The sequence below is a fragment of the Molothrus aeneus genome, chromosome 3 (genome assembly GCF_037042795.1).
Source record: "Molothrus aeneus isolate 106 chromosome 3, BPBGC_Maene_1.0, whole genome shotgun sequence".
NCBI classification, from domain to species: domain Eukaryota; kingdom Metazoa; phylum Chordata; class Aves; order Passeriformes; family Icteridae; genus Molothrus; species Molothrus aeneus.
In genome coordinates, this window is record NC_089648.1 from 56,026,084 (window position 1) to 56,050,418 (window position 24,335).

The 24,335-nt window shown below is 42.1% G+C and overlaps 2 protein-coding genes and 1 non-coding gene across 3 annotated transcripts; 1 reads left to right on the top strand and 2 right to left on the bottom strand.

Moving 5' to 3' along the window:
• The first annotated feature begins 6,345 nt into the window (after window positions 1-6,345).
• ACAT2 (acetyl-CoA acetyltransferase 2) lies at window positions 6,346-15,346 on the top strand. The gene is made up of 9 exons (XM_066546984.1): window positions 6,346-6,572; window positions 6,661-6,795; window positions 7,951-8,132; window positions 9,264-9,381; window positions 10,162-10,305; window positions 11,368-11,490; window positions 12,183-12,337; window positions 14,413-14,523; window positions 15,094-15,346. The coding sequence occupies exons 1-9, from the start codon at window positions 6,524-6,526 to the stop codon at window positions 15,259-15,261; spliced, it is 1,185 nt and encodes a 394-aa protein (XP_066403081.1). The 5' UTR covers window positions 6,346-6,523; the 3' UTR covers window positions 15,262-15,346.
• Window positions 15,347-15,528: 182 nt separating this feature from the next.
• Window positions 15,529-24,118, bottom strand: TCP1 (t-complex 1). Its single transcript, XM_066546982.1, has 12 exons — window positions 23,946-24,118; window positions 22,301-22,386; window positions 21,436-21,564; window positions 20,987-21,084; window positions 20,562-20,672; window positions 19,730-19,911; window positions 19,020-19,146; window positions 18,512-18,687; window positions 17,677-17,800; window positions 16,569-16,761; window positions 16,088-16,251; window positions 15,529-15,833 (listed from the first exon to the last, which is right to left on the bottom strand). The coding sequence occupies exons 1-12, from the start codon at window positions 24,016-24,018 to the stop codon at window positions 15,617-15,619; spliced, it is 1,680 nt and encodes a 559-aa protein (XP_066403079.1). The 5' UTR covers window positions 24,019-24,118; the 3' UTR covers window positions 15,529-15,616.
• On the bottom strand, window positions 22,965-23,100 carry LOC136555310 (small nucleolar RNA SNORA29). Its single transcript, XR_010783467.1, has one exon. It is a non-coding gene; the product is annotated as a small nucleolar RNA SNORA29 (small nucleolar RNA).
• Window positions 24,119-24,335: the final 217 nt, after the last annotated feature.

The window sequence follows — 24,335 nt, forward strand, 5'->3', positions numbered from 1 at the left end:
AAGTTTATCCTTCTTACCGTCCGTGATTTTGCAGGCTGTGCTGTTGGGTAAATACTTCTGCCTTTTGTCGGCAAAGTCGAACAGCTGCTGCAGGCTAAATTAGTCTTGTCACCTGGGTAATTGATTGTCACTCACTATGTCAGTGCTGAAGGTCCTCTAGAAATCTCTCCTGACTCTTCATGGTACCAGAAACAATATAATCACTACAGAATAGAACCTAAGGCACGTGGTCCCACATCCACATGTATGTGTATATATGAATACACAGAATTTTCAGTGAGAACTTAAAACGTTTAAAAACCACACTGCAAATTATTTGATGTAGCTACCCGAGGTAGGGTGGTAAGGTGACCACAAGGAGAAAGGACCTGAATAAATGCCTTTGAAATCTTACCTCATTTAAAAGTGAAAAAAGATGCACTGTGATTACTGTACGGTTACCTGCTCCTGCTTTTCTTGCAGATATTTGTTTTAAGCATTCAAGATACCAATTAACAGATGAAGCCATCCCAGGATATGGCAGCATGAGAGATGAACATTAGAGTAGGCCTTAACAAAAGCATTAATGTAGCAAATTGACTTGATTTCCTTGAGTGCAAAGGTAAACATTATGATACTAAAAATGCATATAAACCAAGCAGGAGAAGAAATTGAAACTTTTTCTACATAAAATAGATGCAGACGTATGCTCAGGGCTTCTTTTACTCTGTGTATAACATACCTAACGTGTTCTGTGTATCAGTGGTGATTTAAACTCAAGATCTCCCAGTACTTTGTCTAGAATTTGGCTACTTTTTGTTATCTTCAGAAACCAAAACTCCTTTGTGTCTTCTCAGTAGTACAGATAAAGGGTCTAGCTCAGACACCCTCTAAGGTGTGGGATGGTAAACCTTCCACAATTGTTTGTGTTCATGAGCATGTAGAAAATATTCCTGCATTTTTTACCCCTTGTCAGCACCTAGTTATTTTAAATTTATCTTTACAAGTGTAGATTACATTTGTGGGAAATATGCTAGCTGAACAAGAGGCAGGCAGCCAGGGACATGTAGAGATAAGTGGAATCAGCCCGCAGAGCTTAATATTCTGGGCTGCTTTCCTTCTGTACTTTCAAGTTGGTAAGTGTATTATCAAGCTACACCTACAACTTTTGTTTAGGGAAATAAGGGCAACAATTTGGTAACCAGTCCTCTGATACTTTTGGGAAGAGGACATTTAACTGAAATACTCTTTTGTTCTGTTTGCACATCTCTTACACAGTGAGAACTAACCTGGGACTTTTTAGTGCTGCTGGAACAAACGTGTCAACACCCGCCTTGGGTTGTGTTTACAGTGTGGTAACTGGAGTAAATTAGCTTTTCAGGTAATAGGTGCTATCATAACCCCCAGCGGCAGCATTGGTCTTTGGATGAGAGGGCGTGTCCTGATCTGTCCAAGCATCAACACAAAAGCCAAATTCATATATTGATTTACCTATAATGATAAAATGGAATAGGAACCAGATTATGAATGAGTGGGCAGCAGAGCTCACTGGGTTTTAGGTTCCTTGAATGATGGTGTGTTACTCATTAACTTAATTATCCATTAACTGGATGGCTCCTCCTTGGTTTTACTGGCTCAGTTCTGGGTTTCTGTTCCACCCCTTGGTTTCACACAGAAGCCATGTGGACCAACACAAATACCACGATGTTTCCCAGCTCTGAGGGATGCTATTTTTCCCCGGAGAAGGCAGGCTCTGAAGGAAAACACTTCCTAGTGTAAAACACTTGTAAAAAAAAAATTAGTCTGTAGGTCAGGAAAGTAAGGAATTAGGGGGAAAATGACATAAAGCCTTTTTCAAAAGTTAAAAAAAAAAAGTTTGGAGTACTGTACATACTCTTGGCATTTTAAAGGACCTTGAAATATCAGGAACAGAAGAAAGGCCAGTCAGCTGTAGCAAAGGCTGTCCTTGACTTGCAAGGACAGGAGATGGAGCAAGGCAAACCCATGGTACATCTGCAGCAGAGAATGAGCTCTCAGGAGCACTGGAAAAGGCTGCTGCAGCCTACAGGTGTGGGAGAAAGATAAAATCTGTGGATTGCACTGAGAGGAAAGGTATACAGAGAGGTCCTTCAGGTAACTACTAGGTAAAGATCTAGGCTGCAGAAAGCCCAAATTTGACATCAGAGAACTCTCTCTTTTAGAGAAGTTTCCTGAATGTGAGGCTGCAGGCTTAATGCTGTCTTTATATCCCCTGCTAACATGCTTTTATGGGTCTTAGTGGAATTATCACCTATTTTGCTTACATCTTTATAGCAAGAAGTAAATAAACTTCTTCAGAAAGCTCTTGCAATAATTACTTTTTATTTAACAGCAATTTATATACATAGAGAGAGAGAGTGAACTCCAGAGCCTCTCCTGAAGACATCCCCTGACTGATAATCCATCCAGATACAATTACAACCAAATTATGACTCAAGTTAAATTCATTTTTGGGGATGCCTGATGAATACTGCATATGGAGTACAGGTGTGCATATAGTTGCTAAGGATATAAGCCCAGGTGTTTACTATACTTTTTTTTTAAAACCATAGAAAGGCCAAGATAGTTTTAGGAGTGCAAATGTTTTCCTGACTGAGGGGAAGACTACATTTTTTAATTAAGCACCAATTAGATTACGAACATTCCCTTACAAAAATGGATTCAAGGAAAACACAGATTGGTCTTAGCACAGCCAATGACATTTCATTCCCTTGATTTCCAAGGACCCTGTCAGTCAGGTGGGAGATTGAGAAATTTTAGAAAATGTAGCTCTTTACCTCACTGGGAAAACAGTGTATCTGTCTGTTTTTAAAACAGGCCTTCTGTGCTGAACCTACTCATAGACAACTGAATGTCAGTCCACTGCTAAGAAGACCTGGAAAAAGAATGAATTGTCTTTCTACACACAAAGAAAGGTCTTAAAGTACTAAAGGCGTCCAGGAAGCCTGAGTTCCCATAGCAGATATTAGTACCAATATTTGTGTATAAGACTTTATAAACTAGAGAATTTGCTGTTACAGGAAAGTTGTGAAATCTATTTTAAAAAATAGAATTATCTCATATTGAGATTTATTAATTTAAAGTAATTGGATTTGGTTTGGATTTTGTTTGGGTTTTTTTTTTTCTTTAAGAGGTGCAGCTTAGTTTTTATTAAAATCACATTCCCAACACCTGGTTTTGCCAGTATTCATTGACCAAGTGTCAGATTTGAGGAAAAAACGCAAGGGCTTCGCATTTTGGTAACAATACTGATCTTTTAAAAGGTCAGATTTAGAAAAAAGTTATTTAGCAGGAGAGTAAATCAGTGAACACTGAAATTCTCTAACTTTTTGTCTATTTCTAATAAAATAGAGCCACCACTAGCAAATGAAAATGCAAAAATCTTTGCACCTTGAGTATTTAACCAAAGGCACTTGTCCATTTGATTGTGTTCACAGCAAAGTAGTAAATAAACTTTGTGCAACTGATAGCAGGTAAGATTTCTGTTCTGAATTGATTACTTCATTTCCCAGAGTTTAGATTTCTGAGAAATGACAAAATGTACCAGCATAGGGCAGTAGTTTATTATTGAGTATTATGCTGCTCATTAACTACATTGAATTTAAAAGCACAGCTGCCTACTCCCATTCAGAAGTGTTTTTTCTGCATTTAAATAACTTAACTTTGATCTGTACCATGAATGTTTCATAATTATTTGCCTTTGTGTGATTGCTACATTATTTCAGTATGTTACATGCCCCTTTTGTCCATTTGGATATCAACCCTGGACACCACCCAAGCAGAGTTAAATAGAATACTGCAAACCTGATAGACATACCAAGATAAAATTCATCTCTGTTGTTTTGGGGTGCTCCAGCCTCACAGCCTGGTTTGTCACTAATGCTGAGCTGCAAAACTCTTCTGACGTTTGGGGCTGAGAGCAAAGGTGCAGCAGGTCAGCTCACTGGGGTATGCTGGCCTCAAGGCCCTAAGGCTGCTTCATATTTGAACTTTTTCTGTCTGCTAGTGAACTGTGGGGAGGGAAGGGGCTGAAGCCTCACTTTATGTTCCATTCAATATTTGTAAAGTTTTAAATTCAACAGAATCCTGTTCATAAGGGTTACTTCAGGTGTAGTGTCAGTTGTGAACACCTGCTGACATTTAATCTGAGCTCATCTCACATTATTGACTTTGTATTTCCATCAATGGCCTTAAGTTGTAATCAGTCAAATGTTGCATTAAGAATGACATATTGGTATATGGTACAGTTGATAAACGACATTACTTGGTGCTGCCCTCATATGTCTGTGTTATTCACTCTCTGCTGAATTTTGAAAATGTGCAGGGACTACATTCAGTCATGCAGGGTGCTCAGGAATTGTACAATATTTTTCTGAAACAATCACTGTATTGCTTAGAATCCTAGATTCCTGAGTTTTGCTTTTATGTTAGTTCTACTACTTGCTTAGTGACAGCCTTTTGAAAAGACACAAAACATGTTTTTCCCCTCCAGATTTCATCTTACATTTTTGTCAGTTTTATCAGCTGCTCTGAGTGCACAGCACCATTAAAGAAAAGCAGTGCTGCATGTATGTTGCCAATTAATGCATCCTTTAATGCACGGTCTTAGGCGACTGGTACATCAGTCTGCCTATAGCTGCCTGTGGAATTTTCCAGCAATTTCCTTTCCTGAAGACACCTGAGGGGATTCATCTCTTGCTGAAAGCTGGAAGCCCCAAAGTAACTGAAGAACACATGGTTTTGTACTTTGGCCTTATCCTTCACAAAGACCAAATTACCTAAAAGGAGGAATGCATTTTGAGTGTTGGAGTCCTGCAGCATGATTTAACAGTTATTGGTGAAATCTAGGCCAATCTTGCCTTCCAAAGCTAAAGCAGGATTTTTTCCCTATCTAGTAATGCTGTAGTTTTTTACATTTTAAAGCAAGTATAGAGGCTGATAGGAGTCAGAAGAATCCAACTCAGGGATTGTAGTGCTCCTGTTGCTCGTTGTGCCCTCACAGAAGGTTCAGATACATTTGGTGGATGCAGATTTAATACTGCCAAGTTCAGAGTAGCCAACATGCAGGATGTGACCACAGGTGTACTGGTGCATTCACTGCATATATAACCACATTTATGTTTGTGGGTGTTTGTCATCACATGCTATGTGCTTTTTTAGGACTTAATTTGTACTTCTGTTCTCTCGGTGAAAACCTACAGAATTTTACTACCTGGATAGAAAAAAAAAGTCTCCCGACTTTATAGCTAAGTGGTGGTTAGCAGATTTTCTTACCATCTTCTTGGCCTTTAGATGCAAATTCAATGCAGTGCTTTGGCTGGCATGTCCCTTAGGCGGTATCCGTGAATGAGGAAGGAAGGAGTAAGGACTGAAGATCAAGGCTGTGCAATAGACCAGTTATTTCAGCCGGTGTAAATTTTCTTTTAACTGTTGTTAGTTGTTACTGTTGTTAGTTGTAACTATTGTTAGTTTGACTTACTTTCTTGGTTCTTCCCTTTATTCTTATTGCTTCCCACCTACATTTCCCGCAGAGAAACATTCCTGCCTGCCCGTCCGGCTGTGGGTTGCGGCCGCCTCCTCTCCTTCCAGCTCCTGCGGCCAGCGCTGCGTCCTTCCAGACCACCTTGCCTTTCCCCTTGAAGCATCGCTTCCCACGGAACAGCCTGGGAACAGCCCCCTGCTTGCCTCTTTCGTCAGGTCAGGCAGGAACAGCTTCTGGGCCAGCGGCGGAGCACTGTAAATATAAATATAAATATAAATATTAAAATATAGAAATATAAATATAGAAATATAAATACCTATGTCAGGCTTCTGCTGAAATTAGGAAAAATATTAAAGATATTAAAACATTTTATATTTTAATATTAAAAATTAAATTATAAATGTTAATATTTTATTATTAGAATAGTAAGTATATTTAAAGGGTGTTGGTAACCTCTGCGTGTCAGTTGCCGTGCAGATCAAACCAGCGATAGGCAGTTTTGTATAGTTTAATTCAAATTATTATTCTTTTCTCCCTGCTCACGCAGATCCTAAGAAACGCCGCCATGAAAAATAAACAAACTGTCCGTAAAGCCACAATATGACAAGGGAGCACTTGACCCGCACGCTTTATTTTGTAAATAAATAATCCAGAGGGAGCTGGCAGCCGGCGCTGCGCAGGCACCGGGTGTGCGAGCGGGGGGCACGGGGAAGTGCCCGGCGCCTGCAGCCCCGGCGTGCCGGGCGGAACCGCTCCTCTCTCCCAGGAAGGGAGGGGAAGGAAGGGAAGGGGCTGGGAAGGAATCGGCCAAGGCCGCCCCATCGATCGCCCCAGGGGCCGGCCCGACCACGCCACCGCCCGCCCGGCCCCCGCGCTGTGCTCAGGTGTCCGGCGGCGAATCCCGTGCCCGGGCTCCGTCCTGCCGCCCCGCCCGGCGGCGGCGAGGGGCGGGACCGGCGCCGACTCCGCTTTTGCTCCGCTCCGCGCCCGCCACTCCGCTCCGTGCCCGCCGCTGCCGCCGCCATGAGCGCGGATCCCGTCGTCTTCGTGTCGGCCGCCAGGACCGCCGTGGGTGAGAGGAGGCGGCGGGTGGCGGATGCTCGCGGCGGGGCCGGGCGGGTGTCCCGGTGCTGAGCTCTCCCTCTGTGTCCCCCTGCCAGGCTCCTTCAACGGCGGGCTGTCGTCGCTCCCCGCGCACGAGCTGGGCGCCGCCGCCATCCGGGAGGTGCTGCGCCGGGCCGGGCTGGCCCCCGAGGAGGTGTCGGAGGTGATCCTGGGGCAGGTCCTCACCGCAGGTACGGCCCGGCGGGGGGACCGCTCCGCCCGCGCCAGCATCTCTTCGGGGCTGTCCCATGGGAACGGCCCAGGTTCCACCTTCCAGGGCGGAATGCCTTGCCACTGGAAACACGGTTCCTTAACAAAGGACTTGATAGGCATCGTGGCTACTTCTCCACATGCTCTGGGTGACCGAAAGGATGTGGTTTTGGAAAGGATGTTGTGGGAAGTTCGGTTTTTTAAAAAATCCCTGAAGTAGCCAACAGTGTATATGTGAATGTCAGTTTCTTTTCTTTGTTACAGCATCCTTCTTACCTTGATCATCTCAGCTGCTGAGTTGAACATCCTAAGTAATGATAACTCTGAGATTTTAAGAGCTAGGCCTGCATTTGTGTTTTATCTGCAGGACTGACCTGCAAGATCTTATGATGCAACTTGTTTGGAGACAAATATTTTGATTTAATGAAAGTGTAACTGGCAGGGAATTGTTTGTTTTGAACTAGCTCCTGCTTATTCCAGGGTAATGTTTAATCAGTAGAATCATAGGCAGCTTTGTATTTTAAACGTGGAGGAAGGAAATATATATTTTTGTTTAAAGATGATTCAGATTCCTCTGTATTTTCAGTTTACTGAATGATGTGCTCTCGTTGTCCTTTTCTTTGTGTACAAAGAGCTTTGGCCTCGGGAGATGCAGATGAAGACTCTTTTCTTTGAATATAGTGCTCCTATTATCTCCATCAAGATCACAACAAAGACTGGAAGCTTTCAGGTCCATCTGTGCATAGTTGTGCTTTTGGTTTCCATATGAACTTTCAGGGAAAGTTAACTGCTGGTGATGTACAGAAGATGTCAAAAAGAAACTCTTCAGAAAGTAGCAATTTAAATGATTTCTCATCCTACACATACAACAGGCTAGGGCTGATCTGAAGTAGTGTTTCCTCTGACCTGGCATCAAAAGCAGAGCTGTAGATATCAAACTATCAGTAGCAGGTATTTATTGATCAATATAAATGAGAGAGGTTATCTCTTTATAGATTACTGCTGGGCACTTCTCTGCCCACCAGCTAAAAGGAGCAAGCTCTAAATTTTTGTGGAATCGGGGTATTGTGACCAGTGACAAGGTGGATTTGTGTTTTTCAGAACAGACAAAAGCACAATGCTGCCTGTTCCCACAGGTGCTGGCCAGAACCCCGTGCGGCAGGCCAGCGTGGCTGCGGGAATCCCGTACTCCGTGCCCGCCTGGAGCTGCCAGATGATCTGTGGGTCGGGCCTGAAGGCTGTGTGTCTGGCTGCTCAGTCCATACTGATGGGAGACTCCAGTGTCGTGGTCGCAGGGGGCATGGAGAGCATGAGCAAGGTAAAGCAGAGGGTTAGACAAGCGTTGTGCTGACGTGCTGGGAGCAGAGAGCCCCATGGCGAAACCCTGGGTCTGCAGGCTGGCACCGGGAGGCAGAGCGAAAGGGTCGCTGTGCTTGCGAATGAATTTACACGTGCAACAGTAGCACACTTCTTTTAAAAAAAGACTTCATTCTGTAGCTACTGAAAAGGTGCCCTACAAACACACCCTACATTTAAAATTCCATTTTTATTTCTATCTACCCCTGTTGTGGTGAATGATTTTTGTTGTTATCTTATTATAGGGGTTCCATGCGATTGTCTCCTTTTCACAAAAGTTTCATACCTTTTTGGTGTTTCTCATGGGCAGCTCCTCCAAGCACTGACTCTTTCTTCTTCACAAAGCAGCCAATTGACTCCAGTTCCCTTCTCAACCAGCCACCCCACTCTTTTATAGCACTCTTCTTCTCATTGGTTACAGCTGTGGCCTGGTAAAGTCAGGCCTGTTCCTAATCTTTGATAATTGGCCCAGCTGCAACTCCTTAGGGGTAAGATTACTTTCTACACTATCTTTATTTTCTTATATTCTATCCCCCTACAGATTTTCCTGTGACATAGCACAATAGACAGGATTTTTGTATTGCAAGAAGCCCAGAGAAGGAATAACTGAAAATGTTATTGTTTGCCAAGAAATTAGGGCTTGGAAAGAAAGCAAAGCAGTTTTATTTCGAGGTGTTCATTCCAAGGCTGTATTCAGGAATGGGTCGGAGCTGGTGATCTGATTCCCAAGAAACGGATGGCCTCTTCTGCCAGGGCTCAGCTGCCTGTGCTGAAAGTGGTGTTAACATTCCCTGACAGCAGAGTGCAATGGGGAACTAGCTGGAGCAGGCTAGTAGGATGGGAGAGCTACAGCCATGTGGCCCAGGAATGACAGATTTGGTCTGTGGAGAGGAAACAACACTTGCAGTGTGGTGGTCTGCTACCAGGGGAATGCACAGGCCAAATGGCATGCCAGCTGGCAGGCTCTGGAGGGATGCAGGGTTTGGGATGGGTACCTCCAGCCACCAGGCAGGGCTCTGTCTCTGCAATGGTCTGTCTGAATTGTGTATTGGAGATGTAAACATCTCACTCCTTTCAATATATGCTTTTGCAGGCTCCTCACGTCATTCACATGCGAGCTGGGGTCAAAATGGGAGAGGCTTCCTTGCAGGACACCATAATCCTTGATGGCCTTACAGATGCTTTTTATCAGTATCACATGGGCATAACAGGTAAGTGATGACAGTCCATAAAATGAAATGGTCAACTGAAAGAATTCATTGACATGAAATTTCAGAAATCTGAAATTACAAATAACATGTAAGCTGTCCTTATGTTGCAGTCATGAAAAAGAAAGAAAGAAATACATAATATTGAAAGACATTGAAGGCCTTTTCCGTTTTGTTTGTAAAGTTGCTGCTTTGGGTTTTTCTTCTGTCTGAGCTAATTTCTCTGCACCTCTTCTACATCTGAGAAATTTAATTTCAGAAAAATTATAAATAAAATAATCCCTGTATATAACTGGAGCATTCAGCAGCACAGATTTACGATGAGGGGGAGTTACATAAAGTGCCCTGTGGATATGCATGGTTTTGCAGCTTCAGGTTATTGCACCCTGGTTGGGATGGTCAGCCAACTGCTTTTCCAGACCCTGCTCGTGAAACAGAGTGACTGCAGAAGTGTTCCCTTTCCTGATGTGGCTGTAGGGAGTTCCTGTAGAGAGATCTGAGCATAGTAGTTCAGAGAAGCAATAAACTACAAAAGCTTGTTTGCGTTTGTATTTAATTTGATAATATCATCTAGGAGGAGATTCCACACAAAAATCTTCACCCTCAAGTGTAAATACAGTAGAAAATCATGAGTAAACAAAATTAGGAAATCAGAACGAAAACGGTTCAACAAACTCAGCTGCTTGCTACAGCAAACATTATTGACTACCTTTGTGCTTACAATTTTGCAATTTAAAATTTTGGCATTTCCTGATGGCAGTTTGCATTTTCTTCCCCTTTCAGCTGAAAATGTGGCCAAGAAGTGGCAAGTCAGCAGAGGGGAGCAAGACCAACTTGCTGTACAGTCACAAAACAGGGCAGAGGCAGCACAGAAAGCTGGCTATTTCACAAAAGAAATTGTTCCTGTTCTTGTACCTTCTAAAAAAGGTAGGTGTGAATGGATAATGAGAGCTGATTTTAAGGAAAAGAATCTATTTTCTGTTATGGTTTCTGTAATCAGTGGATGGTTTCCCGGATGGTTTCCCACTTACACAGCTTTTTTGTAAGCATGTGGCCTGTTGCTCTCTTTTTCAGCTTTCAGTGGTTATATTTTAAATAAGAGAGAAGCAATGCAAATGTGGAATATCTCAGTGTAGCTTTCTGCAAATAGTAATAGTGTGTTTATTGAAGATAGAATAACAACCTAGACAAAGCACTGACTTAACATAGGTTTAGATATGGTACCGAAATCAGTGGTTTTCATTTTCTTAAGACTCCTGCTGCACCAAACTTAAAACAGTCATATTGATCTGGCAAACCTTGCCCACTTAGTAAAATACAGAGTGACAATAGTTAGGGTTACGAGTTAGTTATGTAGTCAGGTTACATATAATGGATATCCTTCTCTTTAGATTTGTGAGTGATAAAAACAGACCTATTACAATGCTTGAGCCAAAGTCTGTTTCTTGAGCAGGGGAATTCCCCAGCTCCTTGTGAGGTAGATGCAAAAACTGAATTTTCCAAAAAGATATCAAGAATTGGTTCTTCAACAATTCCATTGAAGAGACCCTGCAGAAAAAGTCCTGGCTTTAGGCTGGCTACAAACTATTACATGATACCAGTTTAGATGATAATATTCAATGACACTTGACTATTCTTTGTAACAAGATTACCAGAAGTATCATTTGACATATAGCCTTCTGCTGAAAGAGAAGGTATTGGGGTTAGGAACAGCAAGAGCAATACTGACTTTTGCATAACTAGACAGTATTTTAGCTGCTAGTGATCGTCTTAGAAAACCTGAGCTGTCTGCCCTGCTAGAAGGAGCTGGAGGGTTGCAGCTGTTTGTTAAACTGCCCTGAGTTGGCAGCTGTCTCCAGTGTAAGAATGCCTTGTTGGTTGAAAGGAATATAGTGTATATTCCCACTCAGCATGTTGGTTTTGCTGTCTTTCTGTTTGAGATGTGTCTGCATGATTAGACACTCTTGTGAGCATAATGCTGTTTTGCAGGTCCTATAGAAGTTAAAATAGATGAACACCCTCGACATGGGAGCAACCTGGAAACAATGTCAAAGTTAAAGCCCTGTTTCTTGACAGATGGAACTGGGACAGTAACAGCAGCTAATGCTTCAGGTTGGTCCATCTGACTTAAATGACATGGAAAAGAACAGTAGCTGCTTGTGGCTGAAGGCAGGGTCTCTGTGAGGGGTGGGGCTGCTGTGTGTTCACTGCTTTGCAGGAAATGGCAATGTGTTTGACATCGTAGGCTGAACTCCATTTGAGATGTGGTGGAGGATTTCTTTAGAGAGTTGTCTTTTGTTTCCTTGTTTTCTATGAAACAATACAAGAGTTTGGGCAATAACAGCAGTATTTGATAGGCTGGAAGGAATATTTCCTTTTAAAACTGTCTAAGGGTTTCTGACACTGCAGGTTTGGACAGTGGAAAACTTAATGATTCATGTTTGAAAATGTTACTCCTGTGGGACTGCCACAAGCAGCTTTTAAATGTCTTCCTGTGTCTTTATGCTGCTCCTTCCAAAGCCTGCCTAACAAGTGTGATGTACTTATTTCTCAGATTTTATTTTGATTCTTCCACCTGCTGCTTTCCAAATAGAATCACAAATGTGTCGCATTTACAACAATATAGTTTCAAGTGTTTGTGGCAGAGAACAGACTTGGCTGGTATGAGCAGTACTGACCTAAATGAGTAAATTATTTGTGATTTTTGTTTTGTCTAGGTTGTGATTTTATGCAAGCAGGAGAAAGTGGTACAGTAAAAGCCATAAAGTCCAACAAATAGGTACAAGTTGTTTGTTATTCCACAGGTTTAAATGATGGAGCTGCAGCTGTTCTTCTAATGAAGAAATCAGAAGCTGCTAGGAGAGGTCTTATGCCTTTGGCTCGGATTGTATCTTGGGCTCAGACAGGTATAGATCCATCAATTATGGGAGTAGGGCCCATTTCAGCAATAAGGAAAGCTGTAAGTAATCACTTATCTATGTATCCATAATGCTAAAACTCTTGGTTTTAATTGCTTTTTGTTTTCTGGCCATGTCTTGGTTTTGCCCTGTTCTAAAGAAAACTCAGTAAGAAAAAAGTAAACTATGTGAAAAACAGCCTCAAAATAGTGTAGTATATAAGATTAGGAATCCTAGTGCTACTAGGCTAGTACCTGCATGTTGGAAAAAGAAAACCCCAATGTGTATGTGCATAAATGGACTTCAGAGCATAAACTAGTCAGGTTTGTGGAAAGGTATCTAGATAACCTAGGAAACTAAAGATCAAATTTCAGACATGTGTGTAACTAACCCAATTCAGTGATACGGTTCTGATGATGTGTCTGGCCAAGTTAATTTTCAGATCATTGCCTGAATGTATTTTCAATAGTACAATACTGAGGGAAGGGCCAATTAGCCAATGGGACAGTGCCCATTGTGTTTCAGTTTGGCCTGCAAAACGCTTGGAGCTTACAAACTGGATTCCTTTCAGGTGTAACTAAACGGGAAGGGGAGTTCCAAAACCACATCTAACGTGCTCAGAGCATTACTGCACCCACTGATGTGCTGAGTGTTCAGTCCACAGGACAAGGTTCTCAGTGCCCCAGTGAGCAGCCCTGCTGGTACCACACTGCTTGCTAATTGCATCCATAACCCATAGCAGCCCCAGCTGATTATTTGTTAAAGCTTAGCTATGAAAGTGAGCATGAAAAGAGCTAAGAAGAGATTTGCTCTAATGTTATTTTTTTAATACTCTGTAAAGGCTTTACTTTGTTCACCTCTGAATGTCCTAGCGATGTGGAGGTCCTACCTGAACTCACCCAAGCTCTGTGGCTTTTGACAAGAAAATCAGAACTATAATGCTAAAGCTTTTTCTTACCAGATCTCAAATTGTTCTTTTAAATGAAGGGTGCAGTAACTGCATATACAATACAGTTTTAGTATAAACTGTGGAACAGAGCTGTACCTATTACTGTATACATACTAAGAAAAAGGGCACACTACTTCATAGAGCATGGTCCTAATAATACCAAGGCTGTGGTTGTGGCTTCAATTCCTTTATGGGTCATTTATTTAAGAGTTGGACTTGACGATCCTCATGGGTCCCTTCCAACTCAGCATATTCTGTGATTCTGTAATTAAACTTTGTGTGTTACCAAATGTTCACACCCTCCATGTATTGTTTATCACTTCAGAATTTTAGAGTAGCACTTTACAGTAAGAGAATGACTATGTTATACATTAAGAGTTACAATAACATTGTGTATCTTAAGCTTTTCCCAGAAGAATGGGATACTCCATACTGTCTATTTTATCTATAGAAAAAGGCTCCCCTCCTTGACTGTAGCCTCAGAGGTGCACCAGTCTGGCCAGCCTAGGTTGTGAAACATCAATAGTGATGATTCTGCTGATAAAGTATTGCTGTTAGAAACAAAGCAAGTGGAAGTAAAAATGTACACATGTGAAACATGCCTACGCCTGTACCAGAGCAGGCAATTGCATCACAAGTTTCTCAAGTGAAAACATGACCAAGCCATCTTCAAAAATAGTCATCTGTGAAAAGCTTAAAGTGCAAGCTTTCAATGTAAAGGCAGGAGAGACTGGACAAATCAGATGTGGCACTGATCACTAATGGTTGACACCACACTCTTTCCTGTTTAAAAGTCTCTGTTAATATAATAGAGACCCTAATGGAGTCAGACTATGTCCTAAAAAAATTGGTTTTAATCTTTTAAAAGCCTGCTTCTAAATGCAGTGCTTGTTGAAGTAAGGGCACCGGGTACAGTTTGATTCTCACAATTGCACCACCACTGCTACTACGTGTAAAATCAATCAAGATTTTTATGAGCAGCCAGCATTATTACAGCTCATTGTACTGACTTGTCTGACACTGAAGCCTGTAGTCTTCAAGAATTCTGTCAACACTGGCTATAAAAAATTGTTTTCCTTCAACTTTTCTAAAGCTTCAAATCACACAATTTACATCTTATGAAAAGCTTCCTCTGGTGCTAAGGAAGAGCTAAAAGATAGTAAGGTCTTATTTGCACTGTTTTCTCAGATTGACAAAGCTGGCTGGACTCTGGAACAAGTTGACCTGTTCGAAATTAATGAAGCCTTTGCGTCACTATCTGTTGCAATTTCAAAAGAACTGAAAGTAAACCCAGAAAAGGTAATGATTTGTAGGCTGGCATTAGCTTACCTTCTGTAATTCAAACTTGTCCCATTCTGTGCATGTGGATTGTAAAGATGAGCACAGCTCTCTTGCAATCCCTTTGGTGTAAGCAAATAGGGTGGGAGCCCCAGCAGGCATTTCCTCACACTGCTCTGTCCGCTGGCTTTGCTAGCAGTTTCCTAGCTGAACAACTTGCAGTGCTGTTGCAGTGGATTGTTGTGCAAATCTAGGCAACTGCTCAAACATACTTAATTCAGAATTTGAAATTGCTGCCTCAAGTATATTTGGCACAGTATTATTTCAGTGAAGGGAAAAACCATGGGTATTATTCTCCCCTCCCTAAATTCACCTCTTATCTTCAGAGTGAAGACTGCACCCTTGCAGAAGAAATACTGATTATTACCAGCTGTTGCACGCATATGCACGTTCTTGCATGAAGTGAGGCTTGGGGTTTCAAGCTCACAAATAATTAAGGGCTAGATCCCTGTGAAATCATTTATGTTGAAAATCAGCTAAGCCAGTTAAATGTTCTTGACTGTGTATGTTGGCTTTTTTTTTTCCTTTTAGATCAATATACAAGGTGGAGCTATTGCTCTTGGCCACCCTCTGGGCGCCTCTGGTTGTCGCATCCTTGTAACTCTCCTCTATGCACTGGAACGAACTGGTGGAAAACGTGGTGTTGCTGCTCTCTGTATAGGAGGAGGAATGGGAATAGCCATGTGCGTTGAGAGATAAATGTGAGGGAATGAATAAACAGCTAGTGTGAACTAGCTTTGAAACATTTTACTAATAAACTTCTCAATAACATTTTAACAACTCACATTTTGTTTGTTTTGCCTAAATGTAAGTAAGCTTACACCATTACTTTTTGACACTCAAGCACTGACTTGACAAAGAGGTCAGTGGTTACTGCAGGCAAACTAGTTATTAACACTCTAGAGCCTAAATTCTCACTGCAAGAACCAAGCTTGCTTTCAAAAATTAAGTTTGTTCACAAGAAAATAGCAGCAACATTCAACCACTTGTTTTATTAACATTTTAGTTATAAGAGTGGGAAGTGTAAGTGAAACAAACATAAATAAAGCCTAAGTTATTCTTCAAGTGCTCCAGACTGAACTGCATCCTCATAGCACCCTCCTCTCTCTTCTTTAGTTTCAGGGTGCAGTTTAATAAGATCATCAATTCGAAGAATAGTAATTGCAGCTTCTGTTGCAAACTTGAGGCTCTTAGTTTTGACCATGGTTGGTTCAAAGACGCCAGCTTGCTTGTTATCACGAGGTTTTCCATTGATCAAGTCAAGACCAATCCTGCAAAGAAGGAATGCTGTCAGATGGAGAGGGAGAAACAGCAGAAATACAGCTGGGAGTATGCTGGGTAGCTACTGCTTCATTACAGCAATACATACACACAACTCAAGGGCAGGGGAAAAGGAGTTCACTGATGACTTTTTTTTTTTTTTTTTTACTATGCAAACCATGGTTCAGTAAACTGGGAGAACAATTTTCCATCTAGGTCACCAACCCACATCACTTTACCAGCCTTATACCAGACAGATACTTGCCATTTCAGATTTTTGCGATCTGGGTTAACTTGAGCCTCATTGTGGAATGCTCTCAACTTTGCAACAAGATCTGTGGCATCCTGAGCAGCATTTACTGCCAATGTATTTGGAATTACTAAGAGGGATCTTGCAAATTCTGCTATTGCAAGTTGTTCACGTGATCCCTAGAAAGAGGAAAAAAGTTTTTAGACCGATACTACAACAAGAGAGGAAAAAATACAGCCACAATCAAGAAAAGCACTAAGAGGTACAGGTTTTCACATGCAAAACCTGTGTTTGGGTCAAAAAAACCATAGAATCTAATTATGAGAGAAAGAATTAACTAATATCCTCCATTTTAAAGAACCATCTTAGATTCTGTAAGATGATTATGTTTTCATGAACCACAGAAATGATTTCTAGTAGATGAAAATAAATGCTTGGAGATATACGGTGCAAGTCTTAACACATACACACCACTGCTGCTTTGTGCAAGACTTACCATGCTGGTTGCATAATTTTCAAGATATATTGAAAGTGCTGCCTCTACAGCACCACCACCTGGGACAACAGACTTGGATTCCAAAACCCTTTTGACAACACAGAGAGCATCATGTATAGATCGCTCCATTTCATCACACATGAAGTCATTGGCTCCTCTCAAGATAATTGATGCTGAAGTACGAGCCTTTGTACTAGGAAGAAAAGGAATCAGAAGTCAGCTGTGTTGGATGGAACCTAGATTAAAATTCTTCTTGGTAAATTTTTTCTTCTGAAGCAAAGTTCAGTTGAGCCTCATTATTTCAACATTTAAAAGAAAATCTTAACATTATTATGCCCCCTTGCAGGATACATACATTGTAACTTAGTCACCATTTTAATTTCTAACATACATGCGTCTAGTTTGAATTTTAGTCTTTTAAAGAAAGCTAACCTGTCAAAGTGAGATGACAAGATATTTCCCCATCAAAGAGGGGAAAGCGTACTTAGATAGTAAGAAAGATCCCTTTTGCACAGCCCTCAACTAAGTTAATGACTGCCAATGTTACAGAAAAGGCTGTCACATATAGCTGACACACAAGTGCTATGGGCAGGGTGTGTCATTCATGCTCAAATGACACCACGGGAACACAAACACGCAGAAGGGATACTGAAGCAGTGGAAAAGTTATTATCCAAAGTATGTTCTTGTGAAATGAATTGATATTTAAGTCTTCAGGTACCTGACAGCAGTACAAGCAGACACTGTCTTTCACTACAAATGGAAAGATTTAGCTCACACCTCTTTATTCAGATGAAATTACTCAGATGGTACCTATTTCCGTTTACCATCTCTAAAGGGAAGCCAGTTTAGAAACATTTGTTTATAAACAAAAATTTAAGTAAAAACTGCCTAGCAATCTGATTGTCTCATATACTGTAATGTATCCAGCTCCAGCAAAAGAGACTAGATACTGATACTTTCACCTCTAATTTGCACTGGATTTCTGTATAACTATTTTCCTATGTGTATAACTACTCCAACCACTCAAATAGCATCAAGTAAATAAATGCAATTTTATCTCAAACTTAGTAAAGAACAAAACTGAGTATTTTTAAAAGGATCCTTACTTCTTGATTAAAATCAGCTCATCATCACAGATTCTCTCTTGAATCACTTCCTCTGCCTGTCCCAGCATTAATGCTTCAAAACTCTCCTCACCTTCAAGGTTTGCAAGGGTTGAACATATGGTTGCTTTAACAAACAAACAAAAAAGCAAAGTTAACATTTACTTCCTGCACATCATCCTTTGCCCACTTCCCTGAATAGGTGTACAGAGAGAAAAGCAGAAATAAAAGCTGTGTTGAATAGATTTTTCTTAAACACTTCTAGTTCTCAGGCAGCAATTCAGTATTTCTAGCTGATAACTATCTCCTTTCGTTCAACTTTTACAGCACTTCTTTTTTCACAGCCAGTACAAGTTCCCATGCTTTACCACGATGAAAGAGTTTTCTTCCAAACTAGAGAACTGACAGATAAAAATATGTACAGGACCAGATTTTTTTTTTTGAAAGTATGATTTAGTGATTTAGGAGTTCCTTATTCATCTTGAACTATCTAAACAATGTCCTTAACTGTCTAAACAGAGGCTTATGAATGCATGCATAATAAAGACTTCTAAATAAACACAGATTATGGCTCCTATTTCCACAAGAGGCCCAGTCTTCACAGTGCCAGGCAGCTGCTTCTCCTACCACAGAACATCTTCAACAATCAAGTTTTACCATACTATTACTTTGACAAAGGTCACTTAAAAGCGACAGTAAAGCTAAAAAGGCTCAGCTTTTCTCATCCTGACTTTAAATGTTAAGAAGTTGTATTTATAAAAGAGTCAAGAAATACCTTAACAACAGCTTCTACTTTGAAGAATAAATTTATAAACCAGTTATTCTTACACAAGCATACCTCCTGATGCCTTAGCAATCCGCTTAAGGTCCTTTTTTACGACTCTTCGTACTGCCATAGCTCCAGCATCAACAAAGTATTTCAGACACATATCATCAATACCTCCAGTGGTGAGAATCACATTGGCACCAGTGGCCAGAATCTTCTGGATTCTTTCTTTGGTAATATCTGACTCTCTGCAAAGATTAATGTCAAAAGTTATAAAAAGGTATTATAAAATATACCATCACATCTGTCAGCCAACTTCATGAAACCTTAATGCAGAGCTCTGTATGAATGGATCACTGCACAAACATACTTGCATTTCTTGAAAACTGACTTAATACTAGTTCTGCCTCCAGAAGTGAAGGCATCTTCCATTACTATTTGGTATTAGAGGGAAATGTTAACATTCAAAACATTTTTTACCTCTTGCACTCAGCCAAAATTAAATTGAGCCACCTCAACTGAAGACACCAAATCAAGCTTGTGAAACCCCACTGCCTCAGTTATTCAAACTTCCACACACCTCTGCCTTATCTGGTCCAGCTTCTCAGGGTCTGAGATAACAACCTGAACACCAAGCTTCATTTTTGCTTTCTGCAGGCTGAAGTCAAGGCATGCAATCTTTGCATTAACTATTCTCTTGGTCATACCTGATGAGGAAAAATAAGCAAGAAGGATTTCGTCAAATCGATTTAACAGAACATCAAGTCAGCATTAGAGATTAAAATTAGCATTACTTTCACATTTCAGATTCCTACTGTTTGCTTCTCCACCTTCAGTTCTGCCCTACTGCAGAAAAATGCTGAGACTTTCCTGTGTTACTTTTTGACATACCCTGTCCCCAAAATGTGCATGACCATGACAATCTGACCTATTGGTCTCACATCCTCTAAGTCACCTAATCACAGCACAGCTCTGCTAAATGGAACAGCTCCCCACAAACCTGGCAGTGGCTCCCCACAAGGGAAGCGTTGAAGTTCCACCAGAGCACAATGCTGACACTGATCCAGGGAAACTCCGGCAACTCACCAACACTTTGTGGATCATTGCTAGCTGGCAGGCTCTAGTCTAAGAAGCACTGGTGAAGTGCGGCATTTTGTGTTCCTGTTTAATTGTTCTGGAACTGAAAACCCACATGATTTGCACTGAGCACAGCCAGTAAGGAGAGCAATGCAGAAAGACGGAGAGGACTGAGGTGAGATGGAGGATTTCTGGAAGGCAGGCTGTGCTTACCCTGAGAGCCCACGACGCAGTTGAGCGCGTAGCCGTTGACGAGAATGCTCTCCTTCTGGCTGCGGCCGTGGGCCTTCAGGACATTGACCGAGTTGATGGGGTACCGAGCCTGACCCTTCTGGTCTGTGTATTTAACTGCCAGGGCAGCATCCACCACCATGTTAGCAAAGAAATCGCCATCACTGAGAGGCTGTTAAGGTTAAAACTGAAGAAGGAAACTACTGTTATGCTTAAGGGGGAAAAAATAAAACAAACCCAAAACAAACCATGACAGAAATAACTGACAGTGCCAAAACTAAGTTTCCAAAAAAAGAGCTTCAGAAAGGCATATAAGTGCTAGCTCTCCTTACCATTGTCTTAAAGGAAAGAGTCATTCCAAAAGCTGAAACGCTGGTAGGAAATTATGACAGACTAGTATGAAACCTGCATTTTACGTACCTTTTGTTGCTAAAGAAAAATACGTATCCTATGGTCAGTCTGCATAAAAGGTAAAAATGCAGGTTTTTCTGTGCCCATGGAGTAAAATTCAACTTTCTTTCCTCTGATTCACTCCCAGGTACTTCTGTAACACATTCTTCTACTCACACAACTCTTTAACTCATCTCCCTAACAAGCAAAGCAATTCTTAGGAAACAATATGCTTTAAAGGCTATCATGATGTGCCAACCCAGATTTAAATGTCACAATACCTGTAAAATGCCTGTTATAAACACAACAGCTTCAATACTGTGTCATGCTCATAAAAACTGCTGCCCAGGATACTCTAGCCTCGCTACTGAAGCTCCCTAATCAACCACTCCCACTTCACTCACTTGATCAATTTAAAGGATACACTCCTATGATTTTTGAGGACATTGATGTTTTAGCAGCATTAATTAGGCACTCCCTGCCCAACTCATCTGTGTTAATAACAAGATTTTCATTGATGTAGCGAACAGCTTCCCTGTAAAATAAAGACAAATATACAAGTAAAGAACCACCCCCACAAAAGGACAAAAACTTACATGTTTTCAGCTCTTCTAAATGTTACCTCAAATAACAAAGGGATAAAATCAATTGCTCTCTAAGCATGGCTGTCATTCCTTTACATGATTATGAAATACAATTAGAAAAAAAGAAAACCCACAAGACAAATCCAACCCAAACCAACCAAAATCCCAGCCCTCCTGCAACAAACCACCATACTCCACTTGGTGCCAATAAGTCTGTACTAATGCAGTCACAAAATGCTGAAATTCAACTGTATCAGTTTCTTACTTGCAGGCAAGCCTGTATCCACCAATAATGGAGGTAGGATGAATCTTTTGTTTCACCAGCTCATCTGCGTTTTTGAGAAGTTCTGCAGCAATAATTACCTGTTTGAAATACAAACACGAAATATGTGCATTCCACACAAGCAAAGTAACTACTTTGTGCACCACAGAACTAAAACCAATTTCTGATGTGAGGTGAGAGCTACCTAATTCCAACCCCCACCAAGGTACCTAAAGTCTCAGGCAAATTTTCAACACTCAGTACCCGTGTTCATACTTCACTTCTAGCAGTTGTTAAAAATTAAAAACCTAAATTCAGCCTCTATGACCAACCTTCAAGATAGGAAAAATCAATAATGAAACAGAAGTGAGCTAATTCCCTTCTGGAGCACCACTTTGCATATGGAAACTATGCAAAGTTCAATATATCTGCCTGTAAAATTTGTTACCTACCACTGAGGTGGTCCCATCACCAACTTCTTTGTCCTGCAGGTCTGCCAACTCACAAAGGACTTTTGCAGCAGGATGTTCCACTTCCAGCAGTTTCAGAATGGTCGCACCATCATTAGTAATTGTCACGTCCTAATTTTCAGAAATCAAATGTGCATAACAGGTATATTTCTATTACACTTTCACTGCTACACTTCGTAATGTTCATACAAAAAGAAATTATTATTTCCAATTGCCCATAAAATAACTATTTATAACAAAATTTTCCTGCTTCTTTTTAGTGTGGAGTTCCATTCTAGCAACAGAAATGTTACCAGTGCAGAATCTGCCCCTTCTTTTGAAAAGCCTCTATGGTACAGAAACTCATCAAACATTTTGCAAATACTGGATAAGTAGTCATGCAACGACTTCCCTCCAAAACAGTATTTTATTACATCAGCCTGGAAAATGACAAACTTTCTTCAATTGCCTGAAATATTTTAAAATACAAAATACTGCTTAAAAGTTGGTTATGAATTACTTGAATTTTTTCTTATTTCTCCTTATGTGGAGACCAGGATATACAGGTCAGCACCTGTTAAACCTGACTTAAATGGTGAAACTCTCTTCTTGCAATCTGATCCATATTTTAAGTGGTTACAAGGACTTACCTACAGAAATTAAGTAACTGTAACACATACATTACCACCACAACAGATGAAACTAAAACGATGTACACACATTACACAATACTCAGTTTTACCACAGTTCTACCCTTCTCAGGATAAAACAGGTACATGCACATTAGGCCTATGAAGCCCACTAAGTGGGAGCACTTTTACACAGGAATACAAGCCCTCCTGACACTTGCTGAAGTAACATTACTTACCCCAATATCATCCACCAACATCTTATCCAGACCAACTGGCCCAAGAGAACTCTTCACAATATTGGCAATAGCAGATGCAGCAGTAACTGAATACATGAAAGAAGTAAATAAAAAAAAGTTTTATCTTCCCAGCTTTAGGATGATTCTCAGGTTTGTAAGAAACAGTGCCAAGAACCAACAGATCTGGAATTTGACAAGTGATCTAATCTAGCATAACATTTCAGCCTATCTAACCTGAGGCTTTACCTTACTTTGCTAGGCTTGCTGCTACTAAAAAAATACAATCTGTGCCAAACCTCACTCTTCCCTTCTGGCTGGTTTAGCTAAGCTGACTGACCAGAAAAAGAATGGTTTCTCTGCTGTCTCGGTAAGATGGAGGACAGGACTGAGGTCAGAGGAGCAGTGGTGTTAGATCAGGAAGGGTTGGTAGCACTGCTGCTTTTGGCTGCAGCAAGCTGTGCCACGAGACTTCACTCGCACTTAGTGCTCAGTTCTGGGCAGACAGAGAACAACAGTATCACCACACATCAATCAATAAAAGATCTTTTGGTCCTTATCAGGCCTGTGACTGAAACAAAACATTTACTTCTGCAACTAAGTCACCCAAAAGTGACTTTTGAGTCACTACTAAAACAACACAAAGCCTCTAAAACACTGACTCGTTTAAAGGTTGTTCTGCCATCTTCATATAGGAAAAAGATACAATCAACCTTTTCCTTCAGACCATGGCAAGTTTTTCTCTATCCCACAAGCATAGCCACTTAATCTAGAAATTGAAAAAGTGGTAGTTAAATGGGAAGAGTTATAACTCGGACAACAGATAACTACAAACAACACAATTTATTTTGCTTACAATGATTAATGTCAGCTTTCTGGAAGAAATAACGTTGTACCAAAGGTGCCACTATCACGTGGAATCTCGCCCGTGAATTAAAGCAAGGCTCGTAAATTTTAAGTAGTTGCCTAAAGTACCATCAGAGCTACAAGAAATAATCTCAGTTTGATTGGGAAGCAAGTTTTGGCTTCTTCCTTTGTCTTTTGTCTACTCAGAATCTGAGATTGATCTCGAAATTTGCAGCCTTCCCCCAGGACTTGGGGTTCAATCCTGAGCAATGGGTAACGTGTTTGAGAAGCGCAGTTACAGACACGCATTTGGAAGGTGGTCCCCACTTTCCGAAGCAGGTTATTTGTTCCCTGTGCTGGGCGGTGGGGACCCTCCCCAGTTGCCCCCTCCCCTGCAGAATTCCCCGCAGGCCTTGCAGCCTCAGGCCCTACGCGGCCGGGACGGGGCAGAGCGGCCTCCGTGCAGCAGCAGCAGCCGCCGCCGTGGCCCGGTGTTCGCTGCTACCAAGGGACGGACGGAGGGAGGGGAACGCGGGGTCTCCACTCAGACTCCTGGAAGCGGCGCGGGAAGGCGTGCGCTCCTCTGCCGCCTGCCTCTCCCCCTCCATCCTCCATTTGCTCCCTCCCTGCAGGGAGCAGCGGCCCGGACGGAAGGAATCTCTCGAGAGGGGCGGCAGTTCCCGGGCAGAGCGGGGCGGGTGAGCACATGGCAGGGGTGACCATGGCCGCGCCATGTTCGCTCCTTGCTGCCCCTCCCTTCTCCCCCCGCTCCCCTGGCCCTCGCCGGGCGGGCCGCCCTCACCGTTTTGCGTGCGGACTGTGTCACCGCTGGTCCGCTCGCCGAACACGGCCAGGGGCCCCTCCATCGTCGACATCTTGCCGCCCGGGCGCGGCGCCACACGCACAAGGAACGGACGGGAGGGCGCGGAGAGGCGGGATGGCCGGGGCGGCGCGAGGCACGCTGGGAACGCGCCCCGCTGCGCGCGGGGGCGGTGGGGCGGGGCACGCCCCGCGGGGGGCGGGGCCATATCCCGAGCCTGCCCAATCCCAGGGCGCGGCGCCGCCCGGCCTCGAGCCGCGATTGGCGGGCGCCGCTGAACAAAGGCGCCGCGAGACGGGGCAGGGCTGGGGCGCTTCCACGAGCTTCTAGAAGGTGTCGCGGGCCTGGGCGCGCAGGCGCGGGGAGTGCCGC